General features: G+C 47.3%; 1 protein-coding gene across 3 annotated transcripts in view; it reads left to right on the top strand.

Moving 5' to 3' along the window:
- PALM2AKAP2 (PALM2 and AKAP2 fusion) overlaps nt 1-27,365 on the top strand; it is a 1,039,983-nt gene that overhangs the window by 494,756 nt on the left and 517,862 nt on the right. For all 3 annotated transcript variants that reach the window (XM_069630772.1, XM_069630773.1, XM_069630774.1), the window contains exons 4-6: nt 2,201-2,315; nt 11,640-11,661; nt 19,307-19,408. In XM_069630772.1, coding sequence (XP_069486873.1) covers nt 2,201-2,315; nt 11,640-11,661; nt 19,307-19,408 — 239 coding nt within the window. The remainder of the gene's footprint in view (nt 1-2,200; nt 2,316-11,639; nt 11,662-19,306; nt 19,409-27,365) is intronic.

The raw sequence follows: 27,365 nt of genomic DNA, 5'->3' as shown, positions 1-27,365 counted from the left end.
AATCCTACCCCCCACTACCCAGAGCACACTCCCCATACTTGGCATGCTACTCTTTACCACCCTGAACACAAGCCCCATACTTGGCATCTTGCCCCCCACTACCTGGAGCAGAAGCTCTATACCTGGCATCCTGCCCCCCCCACCACCGAGAGCACAAGCCCCATGCCTGGCATCCTGTCCCCACCACTCAGAGCACAACCCCCTACCTGCCCCTGCCTCCCACTCTCCACAACAGAAGCCCCACACCGTCAAGGCCATGGCAACACCCACTCCCAAACAAGCCACTACGAGCGGCAGCGGGCAGTACTGGCTGAACGTCCTTATGATGTTGTTCCCGAGGCGTCAGCCCAGAAATGTATTCACTTTCTGTTCTGTGCTGGCTTTCTTCATAGGGAGGCAGCCAGCACAGCAACCCAGGCTCACACCTGCCACCTGGGGAGGCAAAATGAGGGCATAACATTTTGGAGGGGAAGCAGATGCCTCCCTTGGCTCTACCCTACAGATGCCATTGCCTCCAACCACTCTTTTTACAACTTTTTCACCCTGACAACTTACCTCCTCTCTGTAAACACCCTAAAGTCACCTCCAAGTCTTCCAGCTGCTCCACACTTCTCTCTGGTCTTACTTCATAATCTCTCTGATTCCGCCTGTACATCTCCCCCTATCAAATGACTGTGCTGGCTTCTTCTAGCCCTCCCCTTTCCACCTAGAAATTCCCTTTACTCCCATTGCTTACCCAAGGCAGTTGCGTTCCTGGGCTAATCTCTACCTGAACTATCCCCTTGTGGGCTGGGACTTCCTCTGGAAGGACCTTTAGCCCCGCCCCTTTTCAGCCTCCATCTTTGCCATATGGTCACTTTCGTAGTTTGTTCTTTGTTTCCCTGCTGGCTCAAGTAGATCTGTGTCCACAAAGGTTTTGAGGAGGGTCCACCAGCCTCCCCTAGTGCTGGGCAGTTTACTGCTAGTTGCAGCTTCGCCACTGCTGCCCCACTGCTCACCTATTGCCAGTCTGTGGTTTGTGGGGTAGGTGTTTAAGCTCCCATTCGGCCCCTGCATTGCAAAGCCAAGTCCTTTTTCAATAGGATAACCAGGATGTTCTAGCTGTCCCAGGCAAGGTCTTGTTTATGTGGACCTAGTGCATTGTGGTACTTGTAGTTTTTCTACAAATGATGCTGCTTCCCAGGAACTATTATCTATTTCAAGGGGCTGTGGTGTCTCATGAATTCTGGTCTTGGTAGTCTCTCAAGAGTCATCTGAAATAGTAGAAAAAGAGACCTGGAAAGGGCACAAGCAAATAGGCATTGAGACAGAGGCATCAGTGCACATGTGTGCCTCCATGCATTCTGGTTAACCAGGGGTGGGGGTCCCCCACAACTCCCTAACACAACTTGAAGAGTAGGTCTGGCCCTGCATTGCCCAGATTGGTCACCGACCCCAGACTGACTGGCCCCCTCAACAGGGTCACACCCATGACCCTGTAGGAATTTCTGGGGCCGGGGCCTGCACTACATCCAACTCTCTCTTCCACAATACCTTCCTTTGCGAGCCCTTCGCTCAGCTACCTCCAACTCTCTGACGGTCAGGCGCTTCTCCAGTCAGAGAGTGGAGGTAGATCTCTCTTCTCTGTGGGTTCCTCCCTCTGGAATGGCCTCCCTGCCCCTCCCAAACTTGAGCCGGACCACCAGATGTTCCGGAAGCAGTTCACAACCTTCCTTTTCTCCTCTGCTTTCTCTCTCTCTCCCTCCCCTGCTGACCTACCTGTCTGCCACGCCGACCGGTCTTGTGGTTTCTTCAGAGTCTTACTGGGTACCAGGCTCCTCCATGATCAGTCTCCTCTCCACTGCCTCCAGGCCTACCGTCACTTTGGGGCTGTAACTGCCCTGCCTCCTTGCACTTACCAGGAGAAGCGCTGCCCTGGCTGCAGCTACTCTGCCCAATGTTGCCCTGATTGCACTTGCCACTCCCTTTCCCTAGCACTTCCCCCTCTCCCTTCCCCAATGCACTCTGCATGTCGCACTTGCACGATCTGAATGACACAAGGCCTAGTAAGATTGTTTGTCTTGTCCTCCCTCTGTCTTCCCTCCCTTCTCGGGCCTAGAAACACTTGTTTACAGGCGCTTTTGTCATATCAGTTGCTTTGGTGTGGGTGTTTTCCTGAGCCCGGTACCCTGCTGCTCTAACTGATTTTTCTGACTTCTAGGCTGGGAGAGGACATCAAGACGCTGGAGTGCGAGGAATCCCAGATCTCTGCCAAGGAGCAAATTATCCGAGAGAAGCTGAGAGAGGCCGAGACATCCTTCCAAGACCTGCAAAAGGTAAAGAGATTAAAGCACAGTGCAAAAGAAAGTGCCACACCAGCAGGCAACAATTGGGACACAAAGCCGGACGACAAATAGATGGCGAGGGGCTAATTCACACAAATGCTCCACTGATGAAAAGCCGCTGAGGATATGGATCAGAATGCAGCAAGATCTATGTCAGCGAGCAAGTCCTTATTTTGCACACATTTCGTGAAGCCCGTTTGAAATTCACAGTGGTGATGTCACCCCCATAGGGTCATCTTAAATGTTGTTCCGTGCAAGAGTGAATTCGAGGTGAAAGAGGGGGCATCACCAGTTTATACTATTTATGCGCCCACATTTTCTTGTAACTCATCATTCTGCTCTAGCAACGCTGATAAATAGACAAGTGATTGTTGAATTTGCCAATTTGTTGAAAATGGTGCCATGTTGTAACAATTGGAAACCATGGATTACTGCATGGTGTTGTGAATGCAATGCAATTATAAGGCTCTTCTTGCGGGTTTCCTCTCACCTCCGTGTATCGTAATGATGGGTTTTATTATTGCGATGCTGCCGTTTTAACAAATTTACATTCATGAATATCGGAAAAAAGACAGGATCACAATAAAGGCAGATTTGCGGGCAAGCGAAAGCATCGAAAAAGGAGTTTTCCTGAGAATTAAAATTAATAAGTAGGGTGCTTCAGGCAAACAGTAAAATAAACACTGAGCATAGTCCAGTATCCGTTGCGTTGACCTGGGAGGCAAACAGGAAGAGGAGAGAGAGGCAGTTGTGCGACACGCTGATGAGGGTGCTGCGCGGTATAGGGCCAGCACGCAGTGGGCGGGATCAGAAGGGGAGCAGAGGCATGGGGTCGTAGGAAATATGAGGCAGCTAGCTTTCAAGTAGTCAATGAAGATGTTGAGAAAATAGGATAAGGGGGGCAAGGACAATAAGGGGAACAGGGTGGTACGAGGGTATTTCACCCCATAAAAAAACGGCAGGATGGAAAAGGGAAGGCGTCTAAACGTCCTTGCATTCGTTTCTCATGCTGCCTTGGCAGATTCTTTCTTACTTTTATCCTCTAATTCACCTTCCCCTGATACTTCCGATGAGCATTCTTCATCCCAATCTTATCATTCGCTCACCTCATCTGTTGCCAATTCATTGGCCCTTCTTAGGCCGTTTAAACCTAAAAACTGTCCCTCTAGTCCTTGGTAACCTTCTTAGTTAAAATTGTAAAAGCAATCAGTTAGGTGCTGTGAGAAGCATTGGTGCAAGAACTGAACCCATACCCCACTTAACTCAAGGTGCCTAGAATATCCAACAGCACAAGTCTTTGCATGTTCAGGGCCTGCTTGCAATCCTCACCCAGAACTGTTTAAAGTGATTAAGCATTGTGTATACCATGTTGCAGCTACCATATTGGTGCCCCTCAAGTCAATTTTAACAGCTGTTATTCGTTGAGAACATCCAGCATGTTCAGATTGATATTCAATCGAAATCATATCATTCCTTAGTACCATTCTCTCCTGCAACATTCACCACTGTTCCTAGTTGGGATTCGTTTTCTACTATTACCAAAATAGAGTTGTCGTGTGTAATGTCCTATATGGAGGCCACTGCATATGGTGAGGATCCTCTTCCTGGTTATTTGACTAAGCCCATCCCAGATATAATTCGTCCACTCTGGGTTCCACTGGTGAACACATTGGTTTGGTTTTTTTTATCAAGGCATATTTACAGAGTTCCTCAATTGTTGAAGCAATCCGGCCTCGACCCCTCTGATTTAGCAAACGATGGACCCATCGCCCATTTACCCTTTTTGGGTAATTTTGTGTTTTGAAAACAGTGAAGGAAAACAACTTTATCATCACTTGCCTTCTGTGGCGCGTTCTCTGAACTCCCCGTTTTCACCTGGACATGTAGTGGGTTTTTAGGGAAGGAATTGCTCCGACTGTTACCACAGACAGCAGTTGACACGGCCACCCCTAAGAGGATCCCCTGAGAGAAAATGGAGACTAATGGGACTACAGGTTTCTGGAGGTCCCTGGACCCTGCATGCGCACATAGCTTGTTAACAGGTCCAGAGGGGCACTGGAGCAGTCAAAGCCAGCGAGAGGCAGAGCTGCATGACTGCGCTTTCCCTGACATCGTAAGATTCAATATTGTGCCTTTTAAGCCCTTGCAGGCCCTCATTACAGGGATTCAAGACCCTCAACCAATTAATCAGTGCCAGATACTAATGAAGAGGTAATGGTAAAGGGGTACCAATAAAGGGAGGAAAAAACAGTCAGCCTCCAACATTCAAGCACATGAAAATAACATATGTAAAGTGAGGAGACCCAGACCCATGGGTAAGAGGGCACGGATCTCAATGGATGCAGACAAGCCTGCCCATGCTCCCTTGCACCAAGAGGAAGGAGGAACCCCAAAAGAAGTCTGTCTTTTGGAGCCCTCCTTGATTTTCGGAGGTGCTGCTACCCACCAGGAGAAACAACCTAGAGAGAAACCCTGCAACACTGGAGCTAACGAAGACGAGGAAAGCCTTAGCCATTGATCTTCTGGGAGTTGGAGGTGCCACAGCCAAGGACCTCCACCTGCTATGCAGAGGTACGAAAACTTGCCCTTTGTAAGAAGGGCAACACAAAGAATATTGTCTGCCTGACAAGAACTCAAATGGTGGGGAGAAATTCCTGTCTCATCTTGTAAGCCACCAAGAACATCCAGGCGGCTGGCATTGAAAGAAGAACACAAGTGATCCTTCAAGAAGCCTGAGACTTAAAGGCAAGGTGATCAGTCTGGGTGGAGGATTCATGAACACCCAAAGGCTGGGGAAGACAATACTAGCCCATAAGAATAGTTCCCGGGGCAGAGGAAGGACTGCGTGGGACTATGTAAATACTGGGTTTAGGAATTAACCTCTTGAGAGCCTGAATTTTAAGTCTTAAAAACACATCAGTACTCAAGTACACACCCAGGGACCATGAATGTCCTGCCACAGAGGACCTGTGAAGGATCTGAAGGTCTGCTGATCAACCTGAGAGAAGCTCAAAGACCCCACACCCAAGGCAAGGGCTCTCCTCAAGGAAGCCAGAAACAAGGCCGTCCAAACTAAACTTCACCAATGGCCCTATGGGCAGAAGCACCTGGTGAAAATGGAGAGTGTGAGAGGGCGCAGAGACTGTGAATAACCTGCCTAAGAAACTGTTGTATCCTAATATATTGATGTAGGGATGCATTTATGAGGTATATGGTTTTATGGGGCTATTGGTTTTGGCTAGTCCTTCAGACCTTTTGTTATAGTACGCGGAAGCTGCAAGGCAAAGGGCTGCCTACGAATAGGTGTTTGGACCTTCTGCTGGCCACCATTTGGAATCCTAGGTTGTAAAATAGGTGCATTCATGGAGTCAAGGACCTCTGAAGTTAGTGTATCTCACACATAAGAAGGGGAACAGGCAAATGCCAAGGGGTATCATCACCTTTCCATTAAATAAGGTCTCACCCTGGGAAAAATGGGTGTTATCTCCACCTTTCCTGTGTTGAAACAGTACATTTATGTTCAAGTATAACTTTGGTGTCAAGTGTCTAAATACTGGGCTTACTGTACATGGTGTTAGAAGATGGATGCTGAGATGTGAGATCATGGCTGTGACCCCAGCGCCATCCCTATTAGAGGTTAGGACCTGCCCAGAGATCAAGTTACCAACCTGTGTCACTCCAGGCTTAGCCGTCTTGACCTCCACATACTAGAGGATTTGATTGTTCCAGCAGGAGCAAGGGGGAGCATTCGGATTGGACTAGAAATCCAGTTGCCCTGACACCTATGGCTGCATTGCTCCAAAGTCCAGTTTCCCTTCTCTTTTCACTCAATGTAAAGGCAGGCGTAGCCAACCAACACTACAGGGGAGAAGGTGATTCATTCAAACAAAGGCTACAATGACTTTCACATTCGCCCCAGGAGCACCATCACTCAGGAAATCTGTAAAATCATCCGTATGACCAAGGTAGAAGTGGTTAGCTCCTTGAGACCCACCCCATGGGTTACTGTCGGATTTTACTCTACCTCAGATTTCCCTAGTCCGGCACAGGAACACCAAAGCCCATCGTGACAAAACAGTGACCTACCATCCTATGACCTAACCGCCCCCTGGTTTGTAAGTGCCCAGTGGAATGTACCTGACCCGAGGGACGCATTCAAACACGTTATCTTTGAGGCAGCCGGAGGAGCCATCAAGGCCCATATTTTATCAAGCCACTGGGTCTCTAATACCTGCTACAGCCTAGCCCCAATGGAAACTGACGGGCAAGTCGCCATTTTATAATCCCACTCCCTTCCAACAAGAGCTGATGGAAATGACACATGCACATCACGCGTTGGGACCCCAAGGAAAGTCAAAGGCTCAAGGACACATCTGGTTACAATTCTATTGGCCTGGTGTCTACAACTGTTTTAAGCAATATATAGAAAAGCGTGAGATCGGCCAGAAAACATCCCAGCAGCACATACCTAAAACGCTGTTACAACCACTTCCCATGAACGACTCCCACTTCTCAAGGGTTACAATGGATATCGTGGGCCCATTAGAAACCTCCACCCAAGGCAATCACGATTTTCTGGCTATCGTGACTTATACAACTCATTATTGTGAAGCATTTTCCATGATGTCTAATGCATCACAACACATTTTGAAACATCTGTTGCGCTTCTTTTTCACAGGTGGGATTTCCACAGGAGTTCCTCACTGACATGTGGGGTGCCTTTATGACCAAGGTAATGGGGAAATGAAACATCTAATGGGCATGAAGATTTGTTATCCCAAGACTGACAGCCTGGTGGAGAAATGTAATAAGACCGATAAAGATATTTTAAGGAAACTCATACAAGCAGATGGGAAGAATCAGGATGCTCTTTGAGGGACGTCATTTCACCAAAATGCCTGGGGTAGCGGAAGTGACATCACATGACCCTTGACCCCCTGATGACATCACAGGAAGTGATATCATTTGACCCCACCCTGAAGTGATATCGCAGGAAGCGATGGAACACAACCTTTCACCCGTTGACAAAACAGGAAGTTGCATCACATAGCATTGTACACTACGAAAAATATGGTTATGATATCACTATAATGTGATGTACATTTCGTACAAGAATGGATCGCCATATGTATTGTGTTCAGATCAGTGTGTGTAGGCCCATATTACCAAATTACTCTGAATGCAAGCAGACGTCCATGACCAAATGATAATGATGTGTTATTATATAGCACTTACGCTTAAGCGCTTTATATAGAAAAAATATACACCCACTATCACCCAACCTGTGTTGGTACTCATTTATCGACCTCAGAAGGATGAAAGGCTGAGTTGAGGCATTTAAGAACAGACTAAATCAGTGACTCACCCCCTGAAGTGTACCTGAAATAAACATTTAATGAGTCTAGCAATTATCATATAGAATTCCAGAAAGACACATTATTTGGTATTCCTATTCTTTCTTTTTTAGGGTCAGTGCTGAAAGTGTTCGACTTGTGGCACTCCTGTTCTTATTTTTCTTGAACAAGAAAGCAAACCACTCCAGAAGTAAAGAGCCACATGGTGCTGGTCACAGCCCAGGAGCTTTCAGTACAAAAAAAAAACGTTTTTTACTTGCTTTTTTTTTTTTTAGAGGTCGCAAGGGAGACTGCAGAGGTCGCACGTGCAACCTCTGTCAACCCCTAAATGACGTGCCTGTTATACAGTGGGCCCTATTAGCAGTTTGCAAAACCCCACAAAGCTCCAATCGGTTTTCCCCATTGAAACTGGTATATGGCGGAGAACCACAAGATGTTATTGATATCTTAAGGGGAATCTGAGAACCACAGGAGGACCCAGGGGAGTACTTTGCCAATTTTAACCAGGGCTTGTATGGCTTTGATTAGAATGTCTCAAGTCCAGAAAAACAATAAATATAATCAAAACGACTGCCTCTGGAAATTCCAGACTAGTGATCAAGCTCATTTCCCATTACCAACATCCGAAAATACATTTCTCATCAAGTGGCATGGCACTTATCAGATCAACAAAGTAATTGGGGATCTTAATTACTGGGTCCAACAAAGCGATCAAAGGCTCAAAGAGCAATTAACTCATGAAAACCTTCTGAAAGATTGGGCTGACCCTAACCAGACCATCACCACCTTAGCCATCTTCGAATGACACCTCCCATCTTGTCATGTAACACCTAGACCCTCAATGGAAGCTAGATTTGCAAGCTTTCTTAAAGCAAATCTCACATGTGCTCTCCGAGAGACCAGGCCAAGCGGAAGGGATTTTCACTTCATTCATACGTTACAGGAACAACTTGCATGCCTTAGACTCTACCAGGTACCCAAAGCACATAGGGAATCATGGAAAAGAAAGTAAAAAAGATGCTGCATGTAGGCTAATAGAGCCATCCAAGAAACAGTAATCATCTCCACTCATTCCCGTTTAAAACAACATGATGAGACAATTCTATTCTGCATTGACTTCAGATGGGTTAACAAGACCTCTGCATTTGATGCCCACCCTATGCTGAGGATTGATGAGTTGGTGGAGCAGCTAGGGGAAGCCAGATCATCCTGCTGTAGAGGACCCGTGAAGGTCCCTAAATTGTCCCGCCCAACCTGAGGGAAGTTCAAATATCCCGAGCCCAAGGCAAGAGCTCTCTTCAAGGAAGCTGCAGTCAAGGTCGTCCAGCCACAACTCCACAAAGGTGCCTAAATAGAGAGGCACAGAAGAACCAAGAGGGGACTGTGAGTACCCTGCATAAAAACTGTTCTAACTTATTATCCTGACCTTCAGACTTTTTGTTGTACTATAGGGAAACCAAAAAGCCAAGGACTGCTTACGAATAGGCCTTTGGATCATCGGTTGGTCATTGTTTGGAATCCTCAGTTGTAGAATAAGTTATCGCCACACTGAAGAAGGCTTCTGAAATTAGGGAATTTCACACAGAAATGGGGGACCAGGCCAATGACGAGGGGGATCACTCCCTTTCCATTATCCAAACCTTTAATCCTTTGTTTTAGACTATTGTTTCTAGACTCACCTGAGGGACTCAAAAGGCATTATTTACACCTTTCATGTGTTAAAAAAAGAAAGTTACGTGCAATTTTAACTTTGGTCTCAAGTGCCTTGCTTCTGAGTTTGACAAACTACCCATTTACTGCTTCAAGACTATCAACCTGGCTTCTAGCCCCGGTGTAGCACATAGACAGCCACATTTCAAGAGGTGAACACTGCGTTTCATGTGCTGGACTCCATTGGCAGCTGTCTCTTGGATAAAGATGGTGTCTGCCTGTATGGGTCTGACTAGTGCCAGCCTGGCATGGTTCTATTTCTTTCTTTCCTACTGTCCGCAATTTGAGCAGGTGAGCTCCAACACGTTGAACCCCATACCTCTCTGTACTACGACATTCCACAAGGCTTGAATGTGCCATGCATGTTTAATTTCTACATGGATTCTCTGTGAGGTCTGCCATTAGGGATGGATGTCAAGATCCACCAGTTTGCCGACAACAACTGACTCTATCTGAGGCTCTTGTCTCCAGGCAATGATATCCTCCTTAGGGGAAGTCTCAGTGCCTTCAAGGACTGGATGTCTGCTCTTTCTCTTGAGTTGAATCATCTGTCTAAAACTGAGTTTCTTTTGATTCCCTCCTTTTCTTTTTCATCGACCCTTTTTTCTGACTGGTTTGCTCCACTCGCCTCTTTAGGTATCACTCCTTCTTTGGAGTAATTTGTTAAATCTATTGACTTTACTATTGGACTCTAAACTGAGCTTCAAAGCTCAGATTTCTCGCATTGCCCAATTGTGTTTCTTGCCATTATCCTGGCTTCATAGGGTAAAACCAGAAGTTTGCCTCCTCCTTTCACCCAGGCATATCCACGGATATGTTCAGAACAGTGAGTGGCGCCAACAGAGTAGGGCCACAGGAATGAGCTCAAATATTATTACTTCCTGATCTGAAGGGGGAAGTTTATATAAAAAGTCACACATTCATTATTATGAATGACTTGGCTCATAGCACTACAGATTGCAAACAAATATATGATTTCGAATTAAACTATAAACTTATAAGATAAAAAAGTACCCCCATTAGAAATGTGGTTCCTTTTTACTCCCTAAGAAATAATTTCATTCACAACTTCCAAAAACAGTCAGTGAAATTCTCCCACTTCAACATCTTATCTGGTGCTCTGGCCAAGCAAGTTTCTGCCACTTTGGGCTTCATCAGCGAGGTTGAGTCTCAATCTCAAGCAAGAGTAGACAATCCATAGAGGCACACATTTAAATTCTCTTACGCTTGGGGTTACAACATAAAATTGAAGTTGTGATGAGAATGTTTGCGCATTTGCAGGTCAGTCTCCTTCAGACACACTCCATGAGCGTCATCCGGTCCCTTTATTTCGCTCTGCTGCTCCTTGTAAAGGAGCCATGGCCTTGGTGATTGCGCCACACTGCTCTTTTGAAGTGGGGTGATACGGTATATGGTCATTCCAGCGAAAACTTTGCATCGAGATGACAATGCATCGAACATTTCCCATCGGAAATGTGACCATCGAAGGCATTTCTTTAAAAAGAAAATTATTTTGGGGGTGTCCCACGCCCCAAACCCCCGGTTTTTTACCATTGCAAACCCACCCCAAACAAAATTAACCCCTGAACCCACACAAACATACATTTTATGGTAAAACTTTCAATGCAAAATGTACGATGGAATTGTTTTCGATGCAAAGTCTTTCGATGGAAAGAACAGATGCCGTGTGATACTTATTTGCCTTTCTCATAAGGGTACAACAGAGCTCCAAGGGTCCTGTAGGCTCAGACACCAAAGAGCTCCGTAGACCTGTGGTATCACTCACCGGAATCGCAAGAGATGTAGCACAGATGCCAACGTTTTGGATAGGGTGGGAGGGAGATTTTGGCATGGAAATGTTCCCATTGAACTGCATTGGGATGGATACCAGATACTTTAGGTGGGCGAAAGTAAGAAGTAGCAGCATTTCTGACAGAAAGATTGTGTGTCTCCTGCCTACATCAGGAGGGTTGGCATGTATGATGTTGGAGCCCTGATGGGGTGTCAGGGTCACTGGGTGGCGGTGGTCTGGATGCTGAATACCTTTGCTTCTGCTGTAGGGTGGCAGGAGAGTTCCATTCCACCGCTGTGATGTGAACGTCAAAAGTCCTGCCAATGCATAACAGCACTATTGCTCCCATGCCAAGGCACCTCAGGTGGCAAAAGAGCCTTAAGTCATTTGTTTTCTGTGGTTGTCTATGCTCAATTTTCTGCTGAAGATTAATCGCTTCTTGAACTTTTCTTATTGCAGAGTTTCGCCAGCCAAGATGGAGGTAAGAGTCGCCTCTTTCTGTTTTGAATGTTAAGGTCCTTTCCCGGCAAATGTCTGGCCTGGGCCACACCATGTTGTGAAATGGGAGAGGTTGTTTTGGACGTGCTGATAAACGAATTGCTCCAGAAGATATAAGCAGTGGTTTCCATTGTGCCTTCCCTTCTACAAACAGCGCTCTAACATGTACGAGTGAGAACGGAGATGTCGCTGTGTTTTCATGGTGTGTTTCCCTCATAAATGTGTGTTTAATGGCAATGTTCTGTAGTAGACCAATTCCATTAAGCCCCCCTTTAGGTCCGTTCAAAACAGACTGTCTGTCCCCAGCTAGAATACAACCACACTTTCCAATTGAGTTATTGCTGTTGACATATTAGATGTGGTTTGTAACATGGCACACACTCTTTTCCTCTCAGGAAAAGCTGTTCACGCCCAAAGTGTGCCCTCCCTTAGACCCCCATTTCTGGTACTGTTATCACTTCATCCAAATAATTGGTGGGCGGCAAAGAATCCCCAAATTACGCGTTTTTTTTTTAAGTGGAGGCACGTGGTGCATTGTATTGCTCATTTTCTCACCATAATGTTTTAAAAGTCACAAGTGTAAAGAATATATTTTTTCTGCTGGGTAACTTGTGAAACAACCAAGCACTGCACGATGTGCTGCAGGACCCAGCCGTAAAATTCCCCAGTGGAAGAGCCCATCAAAAGTATTGCTTTTGTGCCCTGGCACATATTGAGAGCCGCCCAGGCCATCCCTTGGTGCACACGAGAAGGCAGGCCTATCTGAAAAGCTATTGTAATCCTACTTTGAATATGTGTTGGAGATGCCTACATTTTGGCACAGGAGAAGGGTTACGGGTCATGCACACCTGAGTGAACGTGGCATCCCTGCCACCCTGGGGTTTACCACCCCTGTGGCCCATTATGTACTAAGGGCACAATGTCGCCACCTGTCTGCGTGGCCGAGCAAGGGCCATCTATGGATGCACAGGGCTCGGCAACACCCTCATTTCAAATGCCCATACCTTGCGTATTGTTAAATGCATTGATCCGCTAATCTCCAAGGTCGACATGCAACCCTTCAATAAACCCATGCGTCTCTACAGATTCTGGCATTATAGGACTAACTTAAGCCTCATTATAGCACTAATTTAAGCCTCAGCTGCTTCTGCAGCAGGAGACATTGGCACAGTCATTTATTTATCCATGTCCTGACTTTATCCGGCTGTTTATTGTCTCTCCTCTGTTTCTACCCAAGGTTGGAGTTAGCTGCATCAGCAGGGTCAGTCCCGCCCCTCCTCCCCCCACCTGCCTTGCTCCCCTTCTTTGGTAGTCACGTCATGGAACCCTTTTGGAAGATCTGGTTTCCCGAGCCAATCATCAGAACAGAAAGCACAGGAGTGAACTGTTGAAGGGCTCAGCAAATCTCTGTGGGAAATGACCCAATGCAGGAATCTAGACCCATACATATAAGGACTAGCCTGGCCTGCTTTGGGAGATCGTGGGGGTATGAAATGAGAAGGATCTCTTGTTTGAGATCTCTACCAGAGCTAAATCTCGCCCTCATTGAGGGGATGACTTTTCTGGGGGTGAAGGATTCAGCGACATTTGATTTGTCCTAAGGAAAAGAATCCTTGTGCAAAGTTGTGGGCCAAAGGCATACATGCCAACCCTCCTGATTCTGGCATGGAGGCTGGCAATTTTCCATTAAAAACATTGCTACGTATTACTTTCTCCCTCCTAAAATAATGTTAACCCCAACACAATCTAAGGGGTACATTCAATTCTCCCACTTTCACTTTGTGACAAAATCTCCCTCCCAGGTGGTCCAGAATGTTGGCATGCGTGCCAGTGAGCTCTTCCTTCTACTCTTCTGGTGCCTAGAGTCTTGTCTTTGTCAATCACTTGGTCTGCTACTCTCCCGTGGGAGGATAGCTCAGGGGCAAAGCACTTGCCTTGGAAGCAAGACGATGGAGAGCAACACAGGTTCGATCCCCGGGCCTGTGCTTAGAAACCTCTGGGAATTAAGCACGTCATAAAATACCAATTACAATTACAACTGAGCCCAAGTCCCTCCAGGAGCTTTGCTGACCCTAACTGCCTGCAGCCTTTCTCTTGAGAGGATTCTCATATACAACTTAGCTATCTTTTTTCCAGTATGGTTTGGTTGGCCTTCCTGCCCTGGCAGGGAAAAAGGCCTAGGCACCCCTTGAGTGGGAGTCCTATCCAAGGGGCTGCACAGTGTGTTGCTTGTCTCTCTTAACAGCTCTGGCACCAGGTTGTAGGCAGGATCCCCTTTCTCTCTGTGGGGGAAGGCGTATGTGCACATACCCATTAGGCTGACACTCCTATGCCTCATAACAAAACAGGCTCCTAGAACAAGCTGCTCCTCTGTCTATCGCCTGGACTAGTACAACAACATATGTTGCTGGTGGAGTGATGTGTCACAGATGGCTTCAATAACTCAAGGACTTGGTGTAGAGTTTAGTTCTTATATTATCAATGTCACAGATTTGATGGTGGAATGGGGGTAGGCAGGCCAGACTAATGTGCTCCTTAATCTCACCCTTGTCCTTCCCATGGGCTCCCTCCTTCCTAGCCCAGGTGTCTCTATACCTCAGCTGGGAGGGGTGCACAACTAGAGATAGATGGTCCCTACTGTCTGGTTCTAACCTAGCCTTCTAATGATGGTCTAAAGGCTACAGTCCTCTCTACCTTCTTCCCTCTGGTACTACCTAAAAGTTCCCTACTCTGATTTCTTTCCAACAAGATTTCAAGGAGGTTTGGATTTCTTTTTGCTCAATCTCACACTCTCTCTTTCACTCTCTCTGTTATCTTTATCCTCTCTTTCTCTTATACTCCATTTCGTCCCCTTCTTTTCTCTGTCTTACACTCTCTGTCCTCCTCCTTAGGTTCCCCTTCTCCTTTTCCACTCTCCATCTCATCTCTCTCCTTACCTGATTGCTGCTCCTTTCCTCTCTCTCTCCTCTCCCTCCTACACTCCTTTTCTCACTCTCTGACTCTCTCCATGCTCTCTCCTCTCTGTCAATTTCCCTGGGTACTGTACTATCCCCCTCTATAACACCTATTTCCCTACACACTGTTGCCTCTTCTCTCTCTCCCTCTCTCTTCTTCAGATCTTCTCGCCCGCCTTCCTCACACCCCACTCGTTTTCCCTGCTGCCATGTCCTCACTCCACCTTCGCTGTCTCACCTACTACCTGCCCTCTCTTTATCTTCCTTTCTTTTACTTGGCACCACTCTTACCTACCACTGTCTGCACTCTCCCCTCCCCCTACCCCGACACTCCCCTCTCTTCCACATCTTTTTCTCCTCACACACTCTGACCCATACTCCACCAATACTACAAACTGCCAAAGCTTGGTGCCACTCGCTCAATATCATACTCAATACCTTCCCTGCACGCATCCAATTATTTCATAATCGTTTCAGCACTCTACTCCATCTTCCGCTCTTCACCGCCTAGTCTCTGAGTCCACCAACTCAATTCCTGACCTAACCTGAACACCCCTCATCCACAGAGTTAAGTGTGGGGCTTTTATAGCCCTGCCCTTCCTGGTGAAGATCCTCTCCTTCCTCTTCCCATTGGTGTTCCGTGTAACCTCTCCGTTCTGGCCAATCTCTCCCTGTATTTTCCCCCGGTAGCTGTGTGTTCACAGTAAACGTGTTAAAATCCCTTCCTGGCCCCACCCCTTTTTCACTTGTCAGTGTTTGCTCCATTCCTGGTTTTCACTCACTGGGTCCGCCGCACAGTCCTCCCACTCCCAAGCAGGTGCTGTGTGCAGTTTGGCAGGTGCCAAGTGGATCGTGGATGTCAAGAGCCTTGCTTGCAGCCTGGGATCTTTTCCACGCATTAGATGTCTTCTGGTGTGCACGCAGTGATTCCTGGATGCTGTAGTCCTCTAAAGGATAGAAGAGGTCTCTGGCCAGGCATAAGGCTGGCATGCAACGAGGGAAAGACAGCGGTACCAATGGTTTTTCCGCCCAAAGCCCGCTCATGGTCATCAGGGACTTGGGACCGCCCTTCTCCCTTGCCTCACTTCTGGAGTAGGATCAGCTCTGTAGGCCCCCTACCCAAGGTAGGAAACGGGTCCCTGCTCTCTATTGACAGTGTCAAGAACCTGACCCTCTCATAGATGTCACTCTAATGTTTCTGAGACAGAGAGCAGTGAAAAAACACTATTTGTCTCGAGCCGTTGGGCAGTCTCTTCCCTCCAAGAACTTAATGCAAAACGTTCACACACATTGCGCACAAAGTATTTCTAGGGACCCCAAGTGGCTGTTACGTCATGCCACATCACACACCGTGCGTATCATGATTAATGACGTCTGTCATATTTCAGGTGCCATGTGAAATAGCAACTGGTCTGTGGATATTTCTCCTTAGGTAACACACAGTGAGCTAAAATGTGACTGTAGACCCTCCTGAGTGGGCACCACCCCACAGAACATGTTATTTGGCCATGTTCTTTCTCTGTGGAAGGAAACTCCCCTTTTGAGCAAATCTTGAAATGCTTGTGGTTTCACCTAGGTAACTATGGGTAATTTAGATTTGAGTCCCTTGCTCTCATTACCTTCAGGAGCACTGCACCTCAGCCGCAATCCAAGGATGACACCCAACCAGGCAGAATCAAGTGTTTTGGGTTGCAGTTGGTCCTCTTGGCCAGAGGAGAATTACCTTGCATATCAGTGCTGTACTCTCCGTGCGGATGGGGGTGTGGCCCTTAAACTAAAATATGTCTTTAGACCCTAGTGTGTGGGCACAATTCCTTCAAACATGTTACTTGGATTTCTTTGTTAGCTACACAGGGGCTCTCACACATGTGACGACTGAAAGATCCAGGGCTATGCCAATGTCGGGACTGTCTGGACTCGGGGCTAGCTAGCCTTTTGGTTGTAGCACCTGAACTTCTATCCGGGGCTATAGCCTCCCCAGCTACCCCCCCTCACCCCCAGGTGCCTGTGGGTACATGAATGATAGTCTCTTTTAACTGGGAAAGCTCTTTCTTGGGTTTGCCGCCCGAACTCTTTTCTGTTTGGAGTAATGGGGCTACTCCCCTCGAGCATTGGCTTGCTTGAATCCTCTGAGCAGCCTTCTATAATGAATGATAAACAGATACTTCTGTGAGGTGCTGGGTTAGGAAGCGGGGATCACTCTAGGGGTCAGACTGCGTGGTCAGGGCTACCTGAGGCCAGCGTGCCTAATGGGGATGGGCCCGAAGCACAATCCCCATCCAGGCTCACCTGACTTCTCTCGAAGTTAAGACCCTCCATCACTCGTATGCCGTGTATAATGGAAACGAGCTTTGTGAACCATTATCTGTCAATGGCAGGAAGTAATGATTGATATAAGGAATGTGTGATGTGAAATGTCGAATGGTACCGACGGGTGGGAACGGGCTATGGGGTCTGCTGGCACACTGGTGCCGGTTATGTTTTTCAAATGCCAATAAAGAAAAGTTTTTTAAAAAAAAAAGTTAAGACACTCCATTTACGGCAGTGGGGAATGACAGTAGAGCAGGTCGGAGCCCCTGGGCAGGCTGGCAGGCACACGCAGCACCAGAGAACCTGGAGTCCAGACCCAGATCAGGGCCTCCTCTAGACTGGAAGTCCAATAGGCCAGGTTCCCTGCAGTCATCTTGACAGCCTGTGTCAACAGAGCGCCTAGAGACCATAAACATGGCAACGGTGCGTGGTATAAATCAACTTAACGTAACATAACATTCCTAGCAGCTGCTTGCACATGCGCCACAGCCTGACACACAGTCCAGTGTCACACCCAATGTGCCCCACTGAGCATACAGGAACAGTGAACCTCAGACCAGGCTGGTTTGCAAGCCCTGAGTATTGCCACAGGCAATAGGCGCCTTGGGTCTCCACTAGGAATGCTGCGGTCCAGGCTCCAGGATCCAATAAAGTCACCATGAGGGGCCTGCAAGTGCATTAGCAGCCAACAGGGACTTGCAAACAGGTCTGAAGTACTCCAGCAGTGCAAGTATCCTACCAAAATAAGGGATCTACACACACCCTCTGGACGCTTTTAATGTTGGTGTTCCCCTTTCCCCTTTCTCTGAGTTACATCCTGAACTAATTGTTGTCCTTGTGCTTGATGCCTTCAATCTGCTCCCTGTGCACGGGTCCCCACCTGCCCTCTCTTGAGTTCCCATTCTGACTCAAGGAGCGTCCCAGTAACCTCATGACCTCCTGGCCTTGAGCTGGATTCCTCCTCTGCTTGTGCCCCTGCTACTCACTGTTTCTCTACTCCATCGCCTAGGTTTCCCTTTCCTCCCTTTGTTATCCCTGAATCTCTCTCACACTGCTCCCTATGTTTAACGCCCACATCGTCTTCCCCCCTGATGTTTAAGCTCTTTGCAGCCACTACCAAACTTCATTGGCCAACCCCCCCCCCCTTTTCCCTTGGTGTTCCTGAGGTGCCTTCTCTGTTTACTCACAGTTCCTTTCTCCTATCTCTCCATGCGCCCCAGCTGTCTTCTTCTCCTCCACGTTCTCAAGAGAACCTCAACAGCCGCTGCAAGTGATCGTGGCCCCCCTCCTTTCTCTCATCACACTCAGCCCCTCTTCCTCGTCTCACTCTGGTCAAGTTTACTCTGATAACTTCCCGGGTACCCAGTAAATGGGGTAATACTGTGCGGAGGGCAAAAGGGCAAGATGAACCCTCAAGTCTTACTCTTTCAAAGGCAGTCTCACTCTCATAGCTGCCTTTATTATGGAGATTAGCAGTTGTTAAGTATCATTTATTTTCAAAATATGCTGGTAAAAAAACTAGCCTCGCGCTTCTGGGGTTAAGTAAACAGGGGGCGTTCTCCACCATCACGGTGATGCTCATGACTGTGGGGAAATGCTGCCCTCCAGATAAAGAAGGAGTGGAAACACGTTTTCTGGGGAATAGGAACAGAATCTCTGGACCTGTAGGGTACAGGAAAATAGGACACTTGGGCCAGAATGGCCACCCCATAGAGGATTCACATCAAAGAGTCGTGCTCACGACTCTGTCGTTAAGGTTATATCACACGTTCTATGTTAAAATACCTTTTGGTTTAGAGTAGATTTTTTTTTCTAAGCATCCTGTATTCTTGTGAGAAGCGTCTTTAATCCTTAACAGTGGTATCACCAATGTTTGTTCTTTTAAACTTTTTGCCGATACTACGGTGCATCTTTTTTTAAACGTCATTTTGTATGGATATATCTGAGCAGACCTGCAGGGGGAGGAGAGCCGAATAGACCAGCAACCTTTGTGATTCGTGTCCTCGTGTCCTCGTGCACAGAATTGTGAGGCCTCTAGAATGATCTGGAAGTGTTCGTGCCCCCTCAGCACATGCATAGGACGCTCATCACAGGCAGCGCCATTGTGCATCCCACTCTGATCCAAACCCCCATTACTGCCCCAGGTCTCCCTCTGTAGACACAACAACCGTTCACTTGCCATGTGCTTTTCTGCTGCCAATAACGCCCGTATAGTTCAACAAAATGTCCTCCTTCTGAGCTTTGTGATTCTGGGTGTGCAGTGTGTTGAAGTGTATGGTCTGCTATAAAAGCAATAGTGCCCTGAGGAAGGCTTGGCCACGTGACCCCGTGTAATACATGTCCTGTCACTTTCTCCAATCTCAGATGCAGTAAATCACATTTACTCCCAGATCCCGGATCTCCGGGACCTCTACCCGCAGAGAGCAGAGGCCATCCCTGGGCAGGACAGGACCTACAAGGCTCATGGTAAGTGGAAGGCCGCACTGTGTTATTACCGCAGTGCAGGGTGTGGGGTGGACCTGCCAGCTGTACTCCCTGGCTCAAGTCGAGTTCGGCTCGGTGAGGGCGTGGCGGACGTGTAATACATGAAGGACGTTAACCCCGGCCTAGCCGTGCCATGTTTGAGCCAGAGGTTACATGGAGCTGGCTTTGAAGTGTGTTGTAATGCTAAATCAGTGGTCTGCAACCTTTGGCTGGCCAGATATTTTGGACTACAACTCCCAACAGATCTAGCCAGCATGGCGAGTGGTGAGGTATCATGGGATTTGTAGCCCAAAACATCTGTAGAGCCGCAGGTTGTAGACCCCTGTGCTGAATGGAGCTGAACATGAAATATGCAGTCCTCCTCTAGTGCCCTTTCACTTGAGACGATCCTCACCCACAATCCGTGTGTTGATACCTTTATTGGACTAAATGAATATGCTGAGCTGTGAGGGTACACGGCTTAGCTGTCTGAGTCTCATAGACCTCTGCAGCAGTCTGTAGATACAGAGTGAAATGCCTGCAAAAAAGCAGTGCTGCACATTTCTTTCACATAGGAAAAAAGGGAACTCCTCAATGTGAACTCTGGTGGTTGGTTGCAGGAAGAGTATGCGAGGGGTGCAGCCGTCTTATCAGCAGAGCAATACGCATATGTTCCTATTTCATAACCAACATTCACTTTTTGCTTGTTATAGCCATGTTGAAATGTTCGGCATATACTGACTGTCTGTAAGTATATTGCAATGACATTCATTTTTATTTTCTAGTTATTTGTTTGTTGTTTTGTTACTCACTACATTTCATTTAAGAATCCCTTCAAAGCTTGAAGGTAGGAGGAGGGGCCGGGTCTTTCACAGCTAAGTCCGAAGGCCACATTCCACGTCCTCATTTGGGGTGGGGGGCACGAAATGGGAAAGAATAAGGAGAGTAGAAATGGAAGGGGTAGCGAGGGGTTCAGGTGAGCACATTTGTAATCTGACATACGAGAAAAGAAAGGAAGAGGACAAAATGCAGAGGCCATGAAGAGGCATGATTGGCTGTTGAGAAAATGGCATGGCAACAGAATACAGTTCAGCATCACTGTAGTAAGTTGGGTTGTTATGGGGTGGCTGGCGACGCAAGCTGGCTGCGTGTGATGGCAATCCATTATAGAACGTTTGGCAAGGCTATCACGTGCAGGGCTGAAACCGATAGTTGGTGGGTCAGTGGTTGCCTATGGAGTCACGTGCTTTTGGGGTCCTGTTTACAAATAAACTAGCAATTGGTCATAACAAGACTTCTTAGATAACATTACAACCTTAGTGGCAACTGGATCACGACGACAGTGTCGACCACAAGCAGCTGGTGCAGAGCCCAGACCGGTGTGGACCCGGTGGTGGGATCCAAGTTTCAGTGAATTCCATGCTGCTGTATTGCTCTCGTTGGATCTGGACTGTGCCTCCCTGGAGCGCTTGAGGTATCGCAGCAATGGCACTGCTGGGGGTACCGGAGAAGTGAAGCTTCTTGGCAGTGAGTCATGTATCACTGGCGGCTGCATGGGACACAAGGAACGCAGGCCAACGTATGCATTCACGTGCGTGCAGCTGTACGGGTTCCATCTTGATGTCAGGCAACTCTGGGGACTGGTAGTTGGCATGTATTAGCCGGGCACCAATTGGAGGTCAGGCAACCATTTGATAGTGGTGGCAGACATCTTGCAAAGGGGAGAAGTATTATTCCCAGCAGGATTGCATGGTGCTTGCAGTAATTTGCCACAAATGATTAATACGCATTGGGAATAGCGGCGGCTATTACCTAAAGGAGACGCAGTTGAAAGGCAGTAGGAGATGATTCCTGCCTAATGAGGACAGTTGGCAGAGTGTCTGTGCCAGCCGTGGTGTAAAGAATTATCAGTTTGAAAACATTGGCATATTGGTTAATTGTGGTGGTCAGGGTGGAAGAATAGAACCCCATAGGAGGTGACGGCTGGACAAAGCGGCTGCAGTCATGCAGAATTTGTTGTGGTCATATCAGTAGTGGCAGTGGGAGGCTATTCCTGCCTGAAGATGACTTTGCATAGTGATTGTTGGAGATGGTGACATTTTGCAAAGGAGTGTCAGGATTCCTCTGTGTTTGGTGCCAGTGGAGCTGAGGAGACATGCATAATTTGGAGCCTCCACCCAAGTTTAGACAATCCAAGCATAGCCCCCAGTGCAATGGGAGGATTAGGATATATTTATAATTTATTTTGTGGCTTCAGGCGGAAAGAGGTTTTCAGATGAGCGGAAATTCCCGAATCTTATGTGTTGTTTGGGGTCCGAGGCGGTCAGAATAATAAAGAAATTACCGGATGTGGAGGAGGGTGCTGAGGGTGGAGAAGATGGCAGAGGTGAGGGTGTAGGGTTATATGGGAAAGCGATGAAGACCGTAGAGGCACAATTTGGTAAATAGACAAATGTTATGTTGGAAAGGTACACATTTTTTACAAGGAAACAAATTGTGGGGGAATGTGTTGATGTGGTCATTGCTGGCCTCAGGGTTTTTTTGGCTTCCTGCGAGTTCACGGGTTGGAAAGAGGTATATATTAGAGAACAGCTAATGATGCATTCGTCCAATCCGAAAATACAGGCGTGGTGGAGGCAGGCTGAAAATCCCTCGTTACAGAGGCATTGACGATTGCAAAGGGGATGGAATGGACAAGCAAGTTCCTCAAGGAGGTGAATGCTAGACCAGCGAAGGAGAGTCTTCAAAGTGTGAAGGAGTCGGGAGGGGTTATCGAGATGGACAAGGAAGATAGGACGGTGTGTGTGATAAAAAAAAGCCAAGTGGGAGAGTGGTAGCACAATCCCAGACACATGTCAAGGGGTAGTGCACGCGACGTGGCTTTGAGAAGCATGCCGCGAGGCTGGCGTGCAGGAAGTGTGGCAGGGTGGGTCATGTTGCTAGGCAGTGTAAATCTAACAAGCGGGTGGGCAATGAGAAAGGAGTGAAATATGTGGGGGAAGAGATGGTGGAGTGGGCAAACAAGGGTGCCCATGTTCTAGGGGAGGTAGGTGATGATGAAGAGGAATATATTCCTCCAGAAGTGGATATAGAAATAGCGGGGGAGCAGATAAAAGCATTGGCAGATTCAGGGTCACCGTACACGGTTAGACCTGAAGAACAGTACAGGATGATTTAAACTTTACATGGGAGTGACATAAGACCACACGCATATGGCGGAAGTAGAATAAGGGTGATGGGTTTTGGGATAGACACCATTGCATATGCCACAAAGAGCATACGGGCGAAAATATAGATTGCGTCTAAAGGTGACTGCTTGCTTGGAGGGGGGAGACATGAAGGGAGAGTGGGCTTGGAGTCACATCCTGGTAAGGAGCAATACGTGAGAAATGTGAATGGGAGTGAGTCTGATGAGTTTGCACAGTGAATGGGGTGACGTACAAGTGGCAACTGAATGTGAATGAAAACAAGAGCCAAAACATATGGAATACCAAACAATATCCTAAAGCGGGCATACATTGTGGGCAAGTGTAGGAGTTTGATAAACAATTCCTTGGTACACCAATTAAGTTTAGGGGCTTACAGGGCTATCCTGCCCAGGGTCCTAATATGATATGATATGATAAAGAGGCAGATGTGGAGACATGGAAGGTCGTTATGCCGCCACTATGTACATATTTTAGATGGCACTCACCGTAGGTGTGCATGTGGGCCTGCTGAATCCTAATGCTCAGTGGGCATAGCCAGCTCAGAGGAGTATAATGTTATTGCCAACCAAGGAATTCCTACACACTCAGATGACCACAAGATGGTATATTTGGGGGTGCCATTGTACCCCCTCACACTGCAGTATGCCACTCCCAATGGAGCCACGTTCAGTGGATCCACAAGCTCAGAAGATCTGCCACATCTGCAAAGCCCCATTTCGGCACAGCTGGCTGCTTAGCTTCATGTGTGTAAAATGGGCATGTGAGAACGGCAGCGCACTCAGCATGCCAGAAGAAAATAACTGTATTTCAAACCTGGCACTTATCTATTCTGTCGCTTGACTGGTCTCACTTGGTGTTGGCGGTGTAGCTGTCCAGAAGCTCTCAGTTCTTTCTTTCATTTGGTCTCATCCACTGACTGAGCTATAGCTCCCAGCTTCTTTGATCTCCTTCTTGGTCTGGTCCCACGCAATATCTCTGGTATAGCTCCCAGAAATCTCTTTGGTCTTTTTCTTAGCCTCAGACAGGGTCTGAGGTAAAGCTCTGAGCAAGCCCTGTGATTTCCTTCTGGGTCTGTCTCGTCCAGTTTCTGGGGTGTAGTGCCCAGCATGCTCCCTGGAGTGGTCTCAGTCAGTTTCTGGGGTATCGCGCTTAGCAACCTGACAGTTTTCTTCTTGGTCTTCAATGTCTGAGATCTATCTCTTGACGTGTTCCCTGCTTGTTGTCACTCCCCTCCCTGTCTCTGGTCTATCACACCTCCTTCAGAGCCATTGGCTCTTTTCCAGTCCCATTGATAGGTTTCATTATCACATGAATATTTTGACTGGTTATGCCATAGTCTTCTTTTCTCCCGAAAACCTGATTGGTTGTATTTCTCGTGATTCTACAACTCTACCAGCTCTTAGAAGTGTGCTGCTTGTTATTCCCGTAGGTAATTAAAGTCATTAGAGTGGGCACAGCAACGGCTGAGGGCTGAGAATCCTAGCTGCCATTTTGAAATCAGGAGGCAGGAACATGGTGCCTCTGCCACACGGTGCTGTGTCTCTGTTCTTGAGTAGTGCCAGACGTTGACGGTGGCTCGGAGGGGCAGTAAGCACCCCATTCCGTAACTGCGAGCCGGCGTGAAGCAGAAGGCGGGAATCGTGAGCAGAGAAATCTACCTCTGCAGAAGCAGGCGCGATTCCCATGGAGCTTGATTTCTGCAGCAGGCTTTGTGTTTTGAGAGATCACGGAGGGCCATCTTAATTTCTGCAATGAAAAAAGTATTATGTTTCCACAAAAGGTTGGTTCTTGGGCTGGGGTTCTTGACTAGGCTCTATTCCTGATGATGTGGCTTGTACTGAGAAACCTATTTATGCCGTATTATCTCCATGTAGCCCACCACACTTTGGGAGGCATTCCTGGCCCAGAGATATGATATGTTATTTATAACGCGCTTAATGCCCAGAGGTTTTTAAGTGCGGACCCGGGGATCGAACCTGTGTTGTTGGTGTCGTTTTGCTTCCAAGGCGAGCATGTTGCCGCTGAGCTATCCTCTCGAGACGAGAGCACTGCTAGGCCCCAAAAGGGCGTCGGCCAATGTGACACACATAAAAAAGTGTGTTTTAATTCTGGACATGTTAAATTATTGTATTCTTTACATGGATAACACAACATCAAAAACGTGAATTTAATAAAAAAAAGTCTGAATGCAGAAAAAAGTTTAGTAGTATCAAATGTGGCTTTTTAATATTTGTTTCTCGCGAGTTGTAGCATGAGTACATGTGCCTAACATACCTTCTAATTATATGACCTTGGAACACTGCTCATTGAAATATATTTGTTTTGAAAAACAATTTCCTCAAAAACACCTCTTGTCATTAAGAACCCGAAAAGTGCCCAGAGAGCCCGCAAAGGCAGCACGCCGACAACGCCTCTGCACAAGCCTGCGCACATGAGTAATTCTGCACGCTTCATGTATTCATGGAATTGTTGCGCAAAGTGACCATACACGCAAGTCGTGGCTGGAAAGCCCCTGACACGCCCCGTCTGAAAATACATGCACCCTTGAAGCAGTGCGTGGTGTCCCCCGCAACCAGGTCTGCATTTCGGGGACACTGCGCGGGTTCCCTGTAACTGTTACCGACACTGCAACAACATGCGTACAAAATTCCGTAACTCTGGAAAATCTGCGTGCAAACCCCTGTGAACCATTCCTGCATCCCGATACATCTCTTACGCACACCCCTAACTTCTTTCAGAACCACGACTGCGTGAACGCAGCCCTAAATCACCATGCGATATTACCTCTGGGCAGTGATTCGTATGCGCAGGTGTATGTACGCCTGCCTTCGGGTGGTGGATACACCGAGAGCTTTGTGTGGTCATTTCCCCGATGTGAGGTTGGCCATGAATACGAGTTTACCTGCGCAGTTTTGGGTGTAGGATTGCCTAGCGTGGGTCGTCCCTCGGAATGTCCATATTTTTCCTTGTTCTTCCCCATTTTGCGAGTTCTGCCCCCTACTTCAGTCCATGTGCAGGACACGCCAACACTCTGTGAGTTGTCTTGCGCAATGCACTCAGCCGCTCGCAGAGACGTGGTGAGCCTGCATGAAGTCCCTGCAGAGTACGAAAAAGTCCAGCGCAGTCGATTCCATGAATCGACAAACAGGATTTCGTGTGCGGTTTGGCGCGCAAAGTACCTATTTACCACACAGAAAATTACCGGAATCTGGTCCTAAATCATAAGTTAATTGAAAAAAAAGCAGAGAATGGTCAGAAATGGCCAGACAATATTAAAAAAGGGAATGCATAAGCAAGACAAAACAAAAGTACTGAATGAAGATATCAGAAATTAAAAAGGAGCGAAAAAGACATTTAAATCAAAAAGAAATGTTTTCAAAAACTGAGAATAAAAAGTACATAACATTAATGATTAAGAAACAAAAAGATGAGAACTTGTGACTGGGAAGGAGGATTTTATAAAAGAAATGATGTCAGGGAACCGTCATTGTATTATTAAGAAAATATGAATGGGAACTAGAGAAGGCAAGAGATAAGTTGCCACATGTAGAATTATACATACATGAGTAGCTGTCCACTACAGGGCCATAGTCTACTGAGGGATTCCGCGTGGCATCCGATAGACTACGGGAGCAAAGCTTGAGCTGTCTGTGATGTCACTTGGAACTCAGAGGTAAAAATCACATATACATGATTGCAATCCTGATGACTCTGCACTCATAGCCATGAAATAGCAGGTGTACTGGTGTGTCGAAGCACGGCGGGGGGGGGGGGGCGGTGAGGGATACTGACAGCGACCCTGGGCGCTTCCTACCCCACAGCCATGCTTCCTCTTTGCTCGTGTTTTTCTACGAATAGCAGGCTGTTTATGGGTTTATTCTAAAATAAATGTGGGTTTATGGCTGCGCAACAGCACTTTGCCGAAACTGAGGGAAGGGTCACGCCATACTGATACTCAATTCACCCCCTCGCCAAGATTCCTCATGGCAGCTTTCAGAAGACAGGCATGCAGATTTCTTTACCCAGCGTTTTGACTTTTGGAGTTAAGGGTAATAGCCTGTACCCATGATCTGCTCCAAGTGATATTCTACATTGCTAATCCGTCCAGGCACTGGGTGGGGCGCTGGAGCAGCCCAAGGACTTCTCTTTCCTTTCTGATTGGGTAGATCGAGTTTTGAGATTGCAGGAGGGGAGTGGGCTCAGTGTAAGTCTGACACAAAAGCAAAACAGACTTCTGGTCCAAGTACATGGAGAAAAGTATTAATATGCAGGCTATCAACAGACAAGCTGTGGTGACCACGTGCTGCAGCCCAGAGCCACCTCCAAGGAAACCAGTGATCCATCAATGCAAAGATGCTCAGCGAAAGCTAAGGCTGAGCAGCAGCGAAGTGGGCCACAGATCAGGGTCAGCAGGGCTTCTCTTTCAAAGTGACCATAACTCGTCACCTGATTCCTGTGGCCGCGGACCCGTTACTGTGTGTTGCGACGTCAGCCCATTGCACTCTAATCATTCGGGTATTGATCTTCGCCTAGGCGATATCACTCTTTGTTCTTGGCATTTGGGCCCTTTTGCCAGCCCTATGATTTTTGCAAATGCGAATACAGATTTTGAGTTTTGGACATGGCTATTCTTCTTATCTCTATAAAATACTCTAAGCATTTTATATGAACGAAGCCGTTGTACTTTCTACTTTCTTTTCTGACCCTTCCTTAGTCCTTGGGAGGTAATTTGTACTCTGTGGAAATTTGCT

Source organism: Ambystoma mexicanum, chromosome 6q (genome assembly GCF_040938575.1).
Source record: "Ambystoma mexicanum isolate Mex_15411 chromosome 6q, UKY_AmexF1_1, whole genome shotgun sequence".
NCBI classification, from domain to species: domain Eukaryota; kingdom Metazoa; phylum Chordata; class Amphibia; order Caudata; family Ambystomatidae; genus Ambystoma; species Ambystoma mexicanum.
This window is presented reverse-complemented; position numbering and strand designations above follow the sequence as displayed.